Below are 17,284 nucleotides of genomic sequence, written 5' to 3'. Positions count from 1 at the left end.
TTATCCGTTTAAGAAATATCCTAGCAATATCATGGCAGGGGACACCACAAATGGACTTTACACATTGTATCCATGTGGGGAATCGACCCTGAGTCTTTGACGTGATGGCGAACACTTCAACCATTTGCTGCACACTCGGGACCGAATATCAGCCTCTTAGCAAGTCTAGATAAATTCCTGGATACTGATCCTTTTGTAAGTGATCGTGGCATCCAGTTTCTGATATATTTATACACAAAGAAAAACAAGCTTATTTTGTTGCTGTTGACTTAAAATATGAATAAACACAGGTGTCTTTGCAGCATTTTGCTAATCTTGCAGGGCTTGATTAAGCTATATTAAACATTATCATATGTATAATCATGATCATAGTAACACTTACGCTTATCAATGTACTTGTATAATAATTTGGAGAAATGGGTTTTATTATATACTTCAGTGTGAAAGACTGAGTTGTTCGAGGTTGAGAAAAGTGATATTTTCAATTGCAGTGAACATAACACTTGATATTTCACTGCAGTGCATATAGCACTTTGAGGGAACTATTGGCTATGCCACTCGTGAAAATGTCTCCTTTTCCCCCCTGTCACGAGATGGGGGAAACATGATATTTCACTCAACACATGAAATATCTTCTATTTATTATATACTTCAGTGTGAAAGACTGACTTTTCTGATTTTGAGAAAAGTTATATTTTCATTGCAGTGAACATACCACTTGATATTTCACTGCTGTGAACATGACACGGATATATTGTCATACAAGAGTTACTTCCCCTTAAACTGTCTCCCTTTATCATAAGTGTCTAGCCCCTACACAAAACATTGACGTCCTATTTACACTAGTTCCACAGTGACATGGCAAAATAATGGCAGATGGTAATTTATGGAGTTAATATTACTTCTTGTTGTTTGTTATTCTCTCGAAAATCAGCAGTAGAAACTAACATTTTTAGTCCACAAGTCCTTACAATGATAACATATAGCAAAACCCTAGGCCTTAAGAAAGGCAAATTTCTACTAGTCCTTTATATATGATATCTCAATTATTGGGCAGTTTTGCAAGGACTACAGAACTAGTACTAATTACTGACGCTGAAAATGTTTCATTATAAACTGTAAATTTCTCATTTAACTCGTCAATTGAGACTGTTTGTTTCGCAATGCACCATTTTTGTTACTTGACCAGTGTGTTATTCTTTCGCTTTAAACTGCAGTCTCCAAGTTTTTAAGAATATATTTTGTTAGAGTTGATTTTATATATTATCATATCTAAATGTATGATAAAGAATTATCGTGACCCTACATATTTTTGGATACTTTTGTTTATATTTTTAAACATTTTGCAAACACGAAACTAGAAATTTCATTTTATTAGTCCATAATGGTAACTGTCATTGATAGGATGCATCCGGGAAAATCCGGGATAGAAATGGTCCTCAGCTACCCATGCTTGTTGTAAGAGGCGTCTAAAGTGATCAGGTGGTCAGGTTCGGTGACTTGGTTGATGCATGTCATCTTATCTTAATTGTGTAGATCGCTGCTCATGATGTCAATCACTGGATTGTCTGGTTCAGACTCATTTGTTTACAGACCATTGTCATATAGGTGGGGAATATTGCGGAGTGTGGTGTTTAACAACAAACAAACAAAACAAACATTGACATGATTCATGGATGTGTTAGGTCTTATGAAAGGCATTTTAATGGTGTTGCCAAAGATTTGTCAGCTTCTGATGACTCTTGTTTTCTATTAGCAAGGTCAATGTTTGGACATTCACATTATTCTATACATGTAAATGTGTTTATTTTTTCACCTTGTTCAGAGCCGTGAAGATCCGGGGTAGAAAAGGTCTTCACCAACCAATGCTTACCGTAAGAGGCAACTATGCTTGTCGGAACGGGATCGGGTGGTCAGGCTCACAGATTGGTTGATGCATGTCATCGATCCCAATTGCTTGGATTGATGCTCATGATGTAAATCACTGGATTGTCTGGTCCAGATTTGATTATTCACAGACCGCCGTCATATTGCTGGAATACTGCTGAGTGCGGAGTTAAACAACACACACACACACACACACACACACACACACACACACACACACACACACACACACACACACACACACACCTTGTTCACTTTTCCACAAGTAGATAAAGCTATCCCTTGGGGATTGAGTCTGACTGGTATGAACTGGCTTTGTAAAAATAATATTTTGATGATGATGTGTAAATTACTTTTTGTAGTATTGTGAAATTAAACTTAAAATTTCAGGGAAAGTCATTATATGTTATCTTTGACCTGTATTGCTTGTCATTTGTTATTTACTTATTTGCCACTGTGTTCAGGCGATATCAACTGCCTTCATGATAGTATAGTAAAACTTACTATACGATATGTAAATATATATTATTGCAGGTTGTAAATTATGTGAAGATGATAAGTAAATAGCACTTATTAAGTTATATAATTTAAAATAGTGGGACAATACACCGATGCTTTGCAATTTTTCACTTTCAAAAGTATAGATTCTTACCTTAAATGTATTATTTAATAAATGTTACACCAAACACTTATTACTAATAAAAATGAGTAGTGTAAATGTAAACATTTTTCATCCATTGCACCATACTTGACACTGCCAACTGTAAATCGTTAGTGTGCCAGGTATTTGTCCATCCTGTTTATGAAAAAGAAGGCTTACCCATCATAGATAAGAGCACATGCAAGTATCGTGAAACGTATCAGATCGCACAGTTAGTGTATCGTCCTAATAATCTACGACTTAAACTAGTAAGTCTTTGAAGGACGGATAGTAATCTCTACTAACTGATTAGTAATTTGTACTAATTTACGACGGGTCATCTACTAGTCTAATTTGTAAAAAAATATGCTGACTGGTCAATTAAGTCCACTTACATGTTTTCGTGACAATTTACTCATACTCAGCAAACTTTACTATTTCTGTCAGTGAATTCCGAGTGGGAATCTGTGAAGCGCGAAGTCAAATTCAAAATCGTTTGAACAGAGATGCAGTTATGGCGGCTAGACGTAATTAATATAAGTGGGCATGTATGCTTCATCAAGGGAGCGAATAAAACGGCTTCGTGTCAGAATGGTATAATCAAAACGGCTACAACCAACATTCGTTTTGTAGCCCAAACAAAAAAAACATAACGGTCACATCCAAACAGTCAAAATGGCCATGGTAATAAAAAATGTGTTAGTCAATCTCATCAATTTACTTTTATCTCTGTTTGTACTAACCAGTGTACCAACCTCTTGTGAAAAAAACATGAATAAACTTTGATCCTAATGAGGAAACGTTTCATTGTTGTTTGTATTTCAAATCAACCCAGTTGCAAATGCCTCTGTCTTGTCCTATCTGCCCCACAGAACCTTTGGATCCATTGGTCACGTGCCATGTCTTACGTCATTTGCGTTACGTCATCTAGAAACATGTTCATATGTTTCTTATGTTCGTATGATGACCTCTATTAATGATGATTGGGACTTGAACCGTACTTCATTGTCGCTTGCCTTGTTAGTTTATAAATTTTATAAATCTTATCCTGATGTCCGGTGAAAGGTGATTATACACATTCTATAACCTGTTCACTGTTCTCTGCTTGGTCTCGGGTAATCAGTATACCACCATTATACCTGTCATATATACTTTAACATATCTTTAAATATCCGACGTAATAAGCGCCCCGCTCTAAGAAGCTCCCACAGCGATTTTTGATAATACATTGGCTTGTAAACGATTGCAATTAGCATCCCTTCCGATTGATCAATGTACACAAGACTTATTTATCACTATAATACGCACTCGTGTGTTTATATGCACCCTTTATAACGGGCAATTAAATTCTGGAAAAATATATCTGTCGTGTATAATACGCACAGACATTTTTTCTTTTGTATCATTTCAGGCTGTCAGCATCAACCACGAAATTTACGACCTTTCAAATCTGATTTGTTTTCACTAAAATTATATTCTAATAAGAGTCCCGTATTTCTAATTTTGAGATAACGTCGAATACGGTAAGCCGTTTTCCCGTTTTAGAGTTATCTGCCCCTGATAGTTTTGCAAAGAGACCTCACTCTTAACCTTTAGCCTGCTGAATTATTTTCACACTTCTTACCCCTGCCTGCTGGATTAATTTTAGCATAAGGCGCTCTAAAGAGGGTGGGTGATTTCAAACAGTCGGTGCCTCATTAAACAAGGGCCAATTGAAGAAATATTTTGCACATTTATTCCTGATAGAAAACTACACAATTCTATATAAAAATATCCTGGTGTTTTCAATCATACCAAGGTTAAGACCAAAGCGAACACAAAATTTGTTAATTTTCTTGAACTTACCTGAATTGCGTTATTGAAGGTGGTTTGCATTTCATGCTAGGAACCCTCTTATATCGTAACATTTTTGCAAATTGATTTCAATAATCATATCTCCGATGTCATAATTTTAATTGAGTAAAAATTCGGGATTTATAATCGGCATATATCAGCGCAATGGTAAATTATGAACCATTTCAGTGAATTTATTATCTAAACGTTAAACAGAAAAATAACTAAATTTTCGAGGTCATCATGTCGGTTGCAGAAATACGAATATTCGGGTTAATCTGACGTGTCATGTTATAAAATTTGCAGGAAACAATTAATGACTTATAAATATTCACCAATCCTAATTTCAAGCGTTTTGATTGAATATTTTCGATATACAAAAATAAACAACCCGTGTCATGATGCTAGCAGACGTCCTAAAATCAAACATGGCGCGCTTCGCCCGACCTCCGCATAACTTATTGCTATTTTAATATCAACAAAGTTTACATTGCCTTTATAAATATAACTTTGCGAAAGTTGACGATCTTCTCAATCGAAGAATGTTTTATTCGTCATATTCCAATAAATATGACGAGAGAAAAATGGAAATAAAGATCGTGAATTCTGACAGCACTATTTCAATTAGTGCAAAGGTCACCGGATGTGATGTCACAGACAGGGGTAGTATGCTGATAAGCTTTCGAAACAAAACAATTACAGTAAATTTTGAAATAGTTCGCCTATCACATACAGCAAAAATATAAGTCGATACACAGTATCAGTAATCACCACTAACATGAAATAAAAATGTGACTTTGACGATATAATTCGCGTATTAGTTAATCCGTTTGACCTTGCATGCTCCCGTGACCCGGAAACGGTAGACGATAAATCAACATGCCACATGCAAGTTTCTCGGTATCTTTTATTTGAACTTCTGTTGATATTTAAGAATCACCATTCAATGTTGTGAATATAAATGGGACATGATTCATATTTCTGCGATGTACATGCTGATAAGTTTCACTACAACAAGTGTATCCCACGTAATACGTCTATGGATATCGTCGATCAGCAAGATCACCCTCAACAACAGGTGCGCGAAAATGGGCTTGACAAAACGTGTTTCAAAATAACATCCCCGCGTTGCTGAAAATGATAGGGTATATATAAGCAATAAAATTCTACGTACATATTTTCGGTGTTAGTTCCACATTACATTTAGGATAGTTTTCCTTTCGGGAATACATTCATAGATTCTAGCATGATTTTAGAACAGTTTCACGAAGGATTTCTAAATTTATTCCAAAAATATGAAGACCACCATGATTGCGCATTGATGATAGATTTGTAATTGTTTAATTATTTACAGCTTTTTACAGGTTTTAAAATTTTAAGTTATATTTGATAGTTATTTTTCCCACAATGATGGTGTGTGGGGACAGTAAATATTAGTCTTTGCATCAGCACAGTGTAACTGATCAAACTTCAATTATTATCTTTAGTTTAAACATATTTATTCAACAATTATTATCTTGCACTCTGAAAATCAACTATGTGAATAAGTAACTCTCTGATGTCATCATTTTAATTTTAGTATTCCATGAATAATGATTAAATCAGATCCTTAACATATACATACTAAACTCATATGGACATTAATTTTGCGCATTATGTGGTTTGTTTCCAAATAAAACAATTCTGAAATAAAATTTAATAGGAATTAATTTAATTTAATTACAGTAACAGTACTTGTAACAGTACATGACATTTTTGTTTGTTTAATCACAAGAACCATGGTGGCACATAAGCTGGTTAGTTTGCCATAGGTTTCTTAGAAAATGCTATCTCAGTCTTCTGGTTGGAATGAAAAGAAACATGCCTATGTACATGTTTACCCTAGCCAGATGTATTTTTTCCAGTCAGCCAATCCATTACCTTTGTTCACCTTATGTGGTCTATTTTATACATACAGGTACTGCTTCCAAACTGTTTTTTCTTTGTATGCAATCACAGTATCACAACTTCCTCAGCTGGTGTGTATAAAAGTTCCCCTGTCATCATGAAAAAAGAATTATAAAGGAAAGTCATATTTTCATTCAAAAACATATCTGTCTTTCCTTGAATACTCTTTGTCTAAGTGCCAGAAATGGTAAAATTAGGTAAAATTATAACCTTATAAGCCCTCATTTCTGAGGTGTCCATATTTTTCACATTTTTAGGACTAAACGTGATCCGTGTAGATCTGCCTGTTTTGTTATGTAAAACAAATTCTTGTCTTAAAAAATGAGAAAAGGAATCATTTAGACGAATTTTTTTTATCCCATTGATTCACGAAAATCAGTTGAAATGTACAGTGGTGACTTTTGTACCCAAAATTTCTAGTAATTTGTTACCCAAATGGGTATGTGATTTTGTAGATCTACCTAGAATTATTTCAAAGATATACATTAATTTGGTGTCTTAAACTTAACATAATATCACTTTCCTATCAAAACAATTCATTCTAACTTAGGTTTAACCAACTTAACTGGCCTCTCCTTCAGTGACAAGACGTCAATTTTCTCTCAAAACTAAACAATTTAAAATCAATTTCAAGGATCACAGACATAATCATATTTGGAACTTGATGAAATATTTTATTATGTGTTCTGTTCATCTACATTAAAACATAAATATAATTATAGATCTATTGTCTTATTTTCTTAGGTACAAATTCACAAAGTATTTTGGGTACAATTTAATTTGTTTTGGGTACAAAATCACACATATATATAAATAGGAGCCTGGAATCTATATATATTTACTCTACCTCGTTGTGTACCAAAATGTTATCGGTTCAGAGGACGGGAGGTTCTCAGAAAGTTTTCAACAACATCTTTAATATTTAAATTGTTCTTTTTGTAATGTTAGACCAATAACAATATTATGTTATTATTATGGCATATCAATACGTTGGATAGCTCTCCGTTGCGCTCGTTTATAGAAAATATTTTAAAATTAAAATCATCGAGCGTGAAATCCATTACGGTTTCGGATTTAGACTTACACATTTTATGGCGACAATCACGAAGAAATATGAAACAAATAAGAGTGAAGACTGCTCTCCAGATCAATAAATAGTAAATAGTTGACGAAAAATAGTAAATTATGTATTTTCTTTTGAATTTGAATCTATTTCGGAATTTCTTTATGATAGCTTACCAACTTTTGCATATTTTGCTTCCATGTGTCACATGCGGTACGTGCTTCCGGTTTCAGAAATGATAGCTAAAATTGCAAGTATTTTGATTATTTCTCGTAAAATGCATTATTTTGCTATTGAATGGTTTACCTAGAATGTATATCAGTTCAGATTTTGCGTGTCATCCAATATTTGTCATTTTTCGCAGTGTTTGTTGACTTTGTTCGACTCAACAAATCGCGAGTTAGGCCACGCCCAAACGTATCACTGACGTTTGTCGGCTTGGCAATGTGTCGGAAAGTTTATCAAACGAAATCATTTGCAAACTCTTTAAAAATGAAATTCTTTTTACAAAGATTTATACATGCGTGTCAATAATTCTAGAAAATTAAGTTAGATGTAACAAAATGATTGTAATAGTCTAACGGGATAACTATGCATGTGGAGTTGTTTGTTTACCGCCGTTGCCATGATCGTACAAGTTCCATCCAATCGATGATGTTACGATTCAGATTGTTTTTGTTTACAATTAATTACACCGAAAGTTGCTAATTTTTAGAAATAAAGGAACATGAGTGTTTTCCTTTCGTCAGCAAACAAAAAATTATGATCGAATAGGGAAAATGATGAAATTATAAAGAAAATATCGGACTGCATGCCGCTCAACGTGAAGTGCCAAAAGTCAACAATGGCCGTTCCTGGTAGATGTGTGCCGAGAAGTTTGGCCGAAACTTTTTTAACTCGCGATATTTTCTTTTTGAGGTAAATAAATGACTGAACGTTTTGATATTGAGCAAGCTGAGCATTTATGCATGTCATACGTAATTTAAATGTTACGCAAAGCCTTCTTGGTAAATAGATATAGCGAGTTTTATTTTGGGGTGTTGTTATGCTATTCGCCTGTCGAATGGGTTCGACATCAGATGCACGGGGATGGACACCTCTGTCGAATGGGTTCGACGTTAGCGTGCAGAGCTTTAATGGACTCATTTCGCGAAACTGGAAAATGGCTTATTGTACCCGTTCCTGGATCTCTGATAAAAATTTCCCCTCGGTATTTCGTTTTTGATTCCGGACACGGAGGGTCCACAATCCACACCAAAACTGAGAAGTGTTTTTCATCAACATATTTGTTTCTCTGCTCAGTGTCAGGGTCGTGCCAGAAGCGATGCCTCCAGGCGTACACCCCGTCTCTCATCTGCCAGTGCAACGTCGAATGCGACCAGCACGGCAACTGTTGCCCTGACTTCCACCTGGCATGTGAGGGTAAGGTTTGTGTTTGGGTCAGGAGTCCGTTACTTAAACGCCGCTTTGAACAGTTCCCCAGTAATATCACGCCGTGTCATTTTAATATGGGAGGAAAGCCCGGAGTGACGCAGGTGTCAAGAGGTTTACCACTTTGGTGAAACCCACGAGCACGGGTATGGTGCTGACAAACCTAGAAATATAATCGGGGCGAACCGGGATTCGAACCCACGATCATGGTGTGGTTCCCAAGGGATGCAACTCTGCACAGCAAATTTCGGCATTTCCGTCAAACAGTGAAATGTCACTTCTTTATGGAATATATCAATAAAATTTGATTCGGTAGCAAAACTGGCATACAAAAATGTTTAATATGAATTTAAGGCATCGAGCGATACCTAGTCCTGCACCAGGATCGTGGAATATACGATATTTATTTTATGAAAAAAATAATGATCTAGAAATGCATACAAAAGCAAGTCTAGCCAGCTCAAACTAGCTCTGAAATCAGCATAGGGAATTTATTTAGAGTCAAGAAGGATATTGTGTAATATAAGATTTCAGAGACTAAATGTTAGTCTAACCTATACCCAAAGACGCGATTCGAAGACCTTAACACGTCACAGTGGAATCGCCATTGTGCACACGACACTAGTTTTATCACATCTTGATTGAACGTGCCTCGTAAAACCATTCGTGACCAACTCGTGTTATTCCGGGATAAGCCTTCTTGCAGGTTACGGAAAGGGGCGAGTGGTGACGAATGTCGTAAAACAAGGACTTGTGGGTCGACATCCACATGACACTATAGAGCACATTAATTTAAGTCTCGTTTATCGATAAAGCAGCGCTTTGAATGAACGCTCCATGGTTACCGTTATCATAAACAATTGGGTGCTGCAAGATATCTGTATTATAAAGGGGGCGGTCGGGTAGCCTAGTGGTTAAAGTGTTCGCTTTGAGTTTTAGAAGCCTCGTTCTCAATTGTTCAGTTTAATTGATCTTTTTGACCGTAAAGTTGTAACAAACGAGAACGAATTTGACCTTTTCAGTTGATTTTGCTTGTTATTTTTAAACATACGCGAGAATAGAAACAACCAGTATTCATTTACAAATACCATAGTCAGTATTTTTTAGGTCGTCATGTGGTCGCTCGCTGTCCGGTGACCTCCAATAGAACTAGCTAAGATCGACACTGCAACTTACGCGATACGGTGCACATTTCTTTGCACTAACTTGTCCTCACGATCATGACACACTTTATGATACTGACCGGCTCGACTATTTGGGTATGCTAGTAATAGTATGCTATATTTGCAAGTAATCGGAGTGACATAGGCCTATTCCTATTCGGCTTCGGTCATACGTTAGTGAACGTGGTGTTTTCAATTTCTGGAAAATAATTACTCGTGTTGATATTTCTGAAAGAACAATGGTTGTTTTTTCTCGGGTACTATTTGAACATTATAACAAGACATTAATTGAACACTTACCTCTATATATATTCGAAGAAAAAGTACATGTATTCCGATGATCGTGCTTGTGTCGCGTCGTCTGCTCGTATAGAGGCGAAAAAACCCGCAGCGCCCTCTATGAGAAACTGTCAATTAAGAGTAGCGCCCCTTGGAAATAATTTCCGAAATGCGTCCTGACGTTGTAACAACGTTGGGGAAACGTATAAAATCCGACCGCGATACTGCCAACCATTGCCGACGTTGGGCCAACGTCTGAATGCTATCTGGGTAATAACTGCTATGACAGTTCCTCATACTTTTTGTTAAGTATTATTTTTTATTATTATCAATGTGTCTGTTTATATTATTAATACGATCATTATCATCATCATTATTGCTATGCAGGTGGCGACAAGTCATGTGTCAGCCGGTGTCTGTCTAACTATGACCCCAGCGCCACGTGTCAGTGTAACAGCGCCTGCTCCAGTTACTCCAACTGCTGCAGCGACTTCTCCACTGCGTGCGGAGGTAGACCACGAGACAGACTCTCAGGAGGCTAACAAAAATAAGAAATTGTGTCTCGGTTATTGGCGTGTCATCTCCCCCTCAAATTTTTTTTTTTTTTTTTTTTTTTTAAATAAATAAATAAATAAATAAAAATAGAATTTCTAAATGAAGCACTGTGATCCATGCTGGAAACTGACATTTCATCAAAGAGCTGAGTTCATTGTGTGCCCAGATGTGATTTTAGGTGTGCTTGGTGTAGTGAAAAGTGTTCGTCCCTCATAACTTGTGAGAAGTATGTGACCGAGAAACATATATTTTATCATGTGGCCTTGTCAAGAACTGGAAAGAGAAACGATATATTTCTAATGGCTTTATAGATAACCTGGGTAAGTTATACAGTATGGTTCACTTGACGTGACTCCTTTGAAGATTGGTCTGTTAAAATTGGTCTACACCAACCCATGCTTGTCTCCCCTGGTGAAGGTCCGGGTCAGAATTGGTCTTCACCAACCCTTAATTAAGAGGGACTAAAACAAGTTCTGGTCAGTAGTATAGTCTAAGTGAGCAGGAACCTTTTTTGGTTGAGGGAGGTTGTGGGAAAATAGGGAAGGTGACTGCCTGACCCAAGTCACGTGATCGGATAGGATGACTCATGCATCAACAGCGCGTCGGGAAAGGGGGGGAGTGAAAGGTGTGTGTTTATAAACCTAGCTTCGACATATATTTCCAATAAAACATTTTCCTCGTCAAACAATTTTCCATGATAAACTCTGTTCTCTCTTGAAATTAAGTGTGATTATTGTAAACATGAAAATGTCCTATAGATTGCTTCCATCACTTTCCCAACAAACCTAGCTTCGTGCCGTCACACTGGTACACGTACTTATCAGTTTTCTATCTATTTTCAAAATAGCACGTTCTGAAGTAAAACTGTGCACATCATGTTACACGGTTAAAACTCAAACCGTAGGGCTTATTTGTCATCGCGTTAAATGGAAAAGCTAGCATTGAAACATCAACTATGCAAGTCAGGATAGGGTTGAATAAGTCAACGCCTTCTATACAAATGGTTCACAATAGTACGCAGCGCGGGTGATTCGAAATCCGGCTGCCTTCAGCGTTATAGTCAATGCAGGGTGACGTGACTACCTCGTTGTTGCGCGCTAAATGTAAACTACACTGCTAGCTTGCTGATTGTGTAGTCTTATCTATTTTGTCTATATTTTTTTTTAATTTCTATATAAGTTGTCTAACGTTCATTGTGTACAACGTGTAGACCGTACAAGATGAATTTGATCCAGCTAGACGTACATTTATTTTTTATTCCTACATTACCCGGCGTATATCATGTTGACACAACCCGTCTCTATTGTGGTATGATGTACTTTCAACACACACCCTGAATTCATCAAACCAGGTCGCACGCTCTAGCGAGCGCGGGTTATTTGAAACGACGAGGCCACGTGAGTTGTCAAGCGCGCTCAATTCAAACTGGGCTGACGGGTACGGTGTGTCTATTTAGGGCAGCACGCTATACACATAGCTCTATTCATAACCCTTTACTTTTGTTTTCTTATGAATTCTTTTCTGCCTTATAAACACACACCTTTCATTCCCCCTCACCTGTGACGCGCTGTTGATGCATGAGTCATCCTATCCGATCACGTGACTTGGATCAGCCAATCACCTTCCCTATTTTCCCTTTTTTCCCTCAACCTCCCTCAACCAAAAAAAGTTCCTGCTCACTTAGACTATACTTCTCTGGTCGGCTCGGAATTTTAATTATATTATGTGTCTGAATGGGTATCCATGTTAAACTACGGCATGGGGTTAGCACTATAAAACCGACATCAGTCGGGACAAGTACAAGTAGCCACACACACACGTGCATGCAAAAGTCTAGAACGTGACATTAAGCTCATTTCACTTCACCCACCTCTATTCGATAATTGAAACCATGTTCAAATCGGCGTTAAACCCAACTCACCCACTTAGCCGTTCTTAGTAAGTATTGCTGAGCATTGTCACTGGTGTATGGTGTCATTGTCATTGATGTCATTGAGAATCAACATCCCTTGGGCGATCAAATTCAAAGTTTTAATGTATTTTACAAAATATTGCACCATGGATAATTATTTAATCCACAACCATGAAGGTGGCAGCTCGACATCCCACACCTCCATCACCCAGGCCACCCTGGCGGACAGACTGTGGACTCTGGACCCAGACAAGTTCGACACCCAAGACGTCCATCTCAACCTCGGCGGTCACACCTACGCCGGTAACACCCAAGACAGATCCCCGTTACCGTGAGTGGACAAAACTATAGAACCAGATTACCATCTATCGTTCATCAGGCTCTGTCAAATCCCGATTATTTGACGTTTTCCAAAAGTCATATTATGTCAATTTTCTTTATACCTTAAACCCGATATTTCGGATAAGCATTTAATGTGGGCGATGGTGGTTGATAGATCATTAATTACGCGGATTAAGACAGTTTGCACATCGGTTTTTCGATTCATACCACAATGAACCGAAAGATATACACAGTCAATCCTTAATTAAATGTGGTGATGATGGCTTTTAGAGATATCCCTATGGTCGTTTGAACAACCGAAAGTGTCATATCTGACTAAGTGAGTGAGTGAGTGAGTATGGTTTTACGCCGCTTTTAGCAATATTCCAGCAATATCACGGCGGGGGACACCGGAAATGGGCTTCACACATTGTACCCATGTCGGGAATCGAACCCGGGTCTTCGGCCTGACGAGCGAACGCTTTAACCACTAGGCTACCCGACCGCCCCTATCTGACTAAGAGTGTCCGCTAAGAACTTGGAAATATCAACCTCAATTTGTGTTAAAGTTTCCAAAATTAAATTATTTATGGATAAGGTAACCCCTGTATGTTATAACCTACCAATGTGACATGATGTGTGTGTGCTGTTCATATGTGTTCTGCGGAATTTCACAAACTCGGACATTGCTAAGTTACATAAGACATAAGACATTACATAAAGACAAGACATATCTTATTATCAATTCCTCCAGCTGATTTTATGGTCGATCGTTCACTTCCAGGTTGTTCACAAGTGTGAACACCAACCTGCTGGCTCGGCCGCTTTACACGACTCTGTTCGCCCTGTACAACAACTACCAGCCCCAGTTGGGTGTGTCTGATCCTCTGGGTGCGTCGGACAAGGTGGAGATCGGTCACTTTCTGGATGTCGTCATGGCCTCTCCGGTGATAAAGGAGACGCACACGTACCTCGTGGACCATGGCAAGTTGAATTCATGACATTTACAAATAGCTGCATGGATGTTCCAATTTTCACAGTTGTGTTTGTTTGTTTGTTTGTTGTTTGACGCTACACTCAGCAATATTCCAGCTATATGACAGCGGTCTGTAAATAATCTAGTCTGGACCAGACAATCCAGTGATTGACACCATGAGTATGATGAGCATCGATCCACACAATTTGGATACGATGACATGCATCAACCAAGTCAGCGATCCTGACCACCCGATCCCGTAAGTCGCCTCTTACGACAAGCATAGTCGCCTGACGACAAGCATGGGTTGCTGAAGAACTGTTATCTGCTGGAAGGGTTATCCTGCTGGAAATCCAACAAACGATGAATTCTACAATTTTCCGTGGTTGACATCAACCATCGTGAGTGCAGTAAACCAACTTACATAACCTTACTACCTCCATTCAATCGCCTCTTACCAGAAACATAATATATACGGTCTTACCCGGAATCCCCACAGGCGATGCTAGCTGTCTTTGATAGATACTATCCGATATACAGTTACTGCTTGTTAATAATGCCCTATCTTTATTCTAGGGCTATATACTGGTGACATGGCAGCCTTCAGGAAGAAGATATTTTCACTGTGGTTCGAACCCTATTCGAGGTCTAAAGGAAAACCCCGCGACAGCAGCGCCTTTGAACACGTCTTTATAGGAGAATATAAGGGCACGAAAACCGAGGGGCTCCACAGCTGGGTGCGCTTCTACTCTGAGGAGAAGGCTGGCCATATCAACTACCTCGGGTATAGCAAATATAGGGGGGTAAGTACTTCTGATGCATCGGTTGGCCGGTTCTTGTTTGATTAGTGAATTAATTTAAACGGGGAAGGGGACATTTTGGTCACATTTGTTATTGCTATGGTCATCATGAAACGAACAAATATTACTCCGATGCAAGCGTCCCTTAAGCATGCCAGGGGATGGTTGGGTAGTCTGGTGGTTAGAGCGTTCGCTGAACGTCCGGGTTCGGTTCCCACATGGGTACAATATGTGAAGCCCGTTTCTGGTTCCCCTGCCGTAATATTGCTGGAATATTGCTAATATTGCGTGAAACCATATTCACTTACTAAAGATGCCAGAAACCTATGATCGTGGGCCCCGGTTATGTTTCTAGGTTTGTCAGCACCATAACGCTGCCTGTGGGTATCGACAAAATGGTAAACGTCTAAGACCTGCATCACTTCGGGTGTCTTCCTATAGGAAGCTGACACGCGGTGTTATAGCTGACGTATTTTCCAAAGCCGTGTTAAACCCACTCAGTCACAGTGATGGATCGAGAGACAGATTTGATTCAACACCAGCTCAGACATAAACACTTTTAACATATACATGTAATTCATATAAACATTAATCTAGCTGTGAGTGAGTGAGTTGGGTTTAACGCCGCTTTTAACAGTATTCCAGTTATATCGCGGCGTGTCAGCTTAATGTGGGAAGAAAGCCCGAAGTGATGCAGGTCTCAGACGTTTACCACTTCGGTGAAACCCAAGAGCACGGGTATGGTGCTGCCAAACCTCGAAACATAATCGGGGCGAACCGGGATTCGAACCCACAATCATAGGTTTCTGGCGCGCCCAAGGGACGCAACTCTGCACAGCGAATCGCGGCGCCTTAGACTACTGGTAATTTAGCTGTGGAATACGATAACCCGAGAGCCTCCACTCACTCACTCTATCCCTCACTCTATCACTCACTCATCCCATTGATTATACCTTTGCAGCAACAAATGGTAAAATTCCCATTCACCTGGAACGGCCACTACAAAGACACCAACTCCTTCATCGTTGGCTCCAGTCCGGTGTTCGACATGGCTCTAGGCACCGTGTGCTTCCTCACCCAACCCAATTCGGAGTGTGACTTCAGTCTCAATGGCAACCAGTTCAGGATAAAACAGTACGACGCCTCTAACGCAGCTGGCCTCCAACTCGCAACGGCGTACGTCGTCTTCTAGAATATACGTCACTGGTGATGCCAGGACAGCCATCCCTTTCAAGGCGTTTTTCACTTACAACTACTCACAGATGTAAAAGAAAATCCTCTGTTAAGTAAATTCAGTGTTGAAAAAGAAATTCAATATAGTTATTAATTTTAACTTCGACCGTGGAACGTGTTTTTGGAAACCATTAACTGAAATAATGGCCCAACTTTACTCCTACTGGGTAAATAATACGATCTACTTGTGAGTGAGTATGGTTTTACCCTGCTTTTGGCAATATCACGACGGGGGACACCAGAAATGCTTCACACATTGTACTTATTCTAGGAAGACACCAGTCATGTAAATATTCATACACGTTAATGTGGGGAAAACCTGAAGTGATGCAGGTCTAAGACTTTTATCACTTTGGTGAGACAATTGTGCATGGGTATGGTGCCATTCATCTTCCCGAGGCAAGAGAGTTAACTGACTATAAAAGTTCAGTTTTCACCCTTGCAGAACTAGGCTGGTATTATGGAGTTACATTTTGGCTGGACTAACGAGTCTACGCATAGTCCAATCAAAATCGCACATCGAAATCGAAATCCGGTTCGTAAACTGTCGTGCAGATTTCGGTCGATTGCAAGATTTGCAAAGCATGTGCATCGCCAACTCGTTGTCAGCAGATATTTTCCGAATCTTTTCATGTTTTTAATCAAGTTGCTCACGTGATGTGATGCATTTCGCGATGTAAGACCCCTTTTATCACAATATAGATCTTGATTATCGATCAGATCGTCCTGACTGGGCGCCACCATTTTGTGTGAAGCAAACGCTAGTGATACGAGAGGTGGAATCTGATTGGTTCATAGGAGAGGCTTTGAAGAAACATAACTCGTAATAGCCACTGGCGGAGCAGCGATCGAGCCAAGTAAATCCAGCCTAGTTCGGCAAGGGTGGAAACTGGACTTTGAAAGTCAGTTATCTCTCTTGCCTCGGGAAGATGGGTATCATTTAGAAAGTGGTCAAATGAAACAGATCGGGATTCGAACACACACTGCCAGATTGAGGCACCTAATCGCCAGCATACAAAGTCAGCGATCTAACCCACTCGGCCACCGAGGCTTCCACAAAAATGAAAGTCCGACAACTGGTAGTCTAGATTACGTACTTTGTGTACCCCCCTGACAAGTGTAAAGTGGCACAGCTCCCATGGCAGAAAGCTATGAACACACAATGCCATTTAGGAAGTGGTCAAATGTAACAGACCGGACAGGCCCCACTTACATTATTACAGCTATATGACGGTGGTCTGTAA

At 38.9% G+C, this 17,284-nt stretch overlaps 1 protein-coding gene across 2 annotated transcripts in view; it reads left to right on the top strand.

The window, feature by feature from the left end:
- The window catches only part of LOC139448188 (uridylate-specific endoribonuclease-like), a 33,938-nt gene extending 17,840 nt beyond the window's left edge, over nucleotides 1-16,098 (top strand). Inside the window, exons 2-7 of one of the 2 annotated variants that reach the window (XM_071229709.1) lie at nucleotides 8,673-8,792; nucleotides 10,631-10,753; nucleotides 12,888-13,041; nucleotides 13,816-14,015; nucleotides 14,584-14,810; nucleotides 15,769-16,098. In XM_071229709.1, the coding sequence (XP_071085810.1) occupies nucleotides 8,673-8,792; nucleotides 10,631-10,753; nucleotides 12,888-13,041; nucleotides 13,816-14,015; nucleotides 14,584-14,810; nucleotides 15,769-15,999 (1,055 nt within the window). In that variant the 3' untranslated portion in view covers nucleotides 16,000-16,098. The remainder of the gene's footprint in view (nucleotides 1-8,672; nucleotides 8,793-10,630; nucleotides 10,754-12,887; nucleotides 13,042-13,815; nucleotides 14,016-14,583; nucleotides 14,811-15,768) is intronic. The other variant, XM_071229710.1, reaches the window with a different exon arrangement.
- The last annotated feature ends 1,186 nt before the right edge of the window (nucleotides 16,099-17,284 follow it).

This window comes from Haliotis cracherodii, unplaced genomic scaffold (assembly GCF_022045235.1).
Source record: "Haliotis cracherodii isolate W230 unplaced genomic scaffold, xgHalCrac1.p SCAF_7, whole genome shotgun sequence".
NCBI classification, from domain to species: Eukaryota; Metazoa; Mollusca; class Gastropoda; order Lepetellida; family Haliotidae; genus Haliotis; species Haliotis cracherodii.
This window is presented reverse-complemented; position numbering and strand designations above follow the sequence as displayed.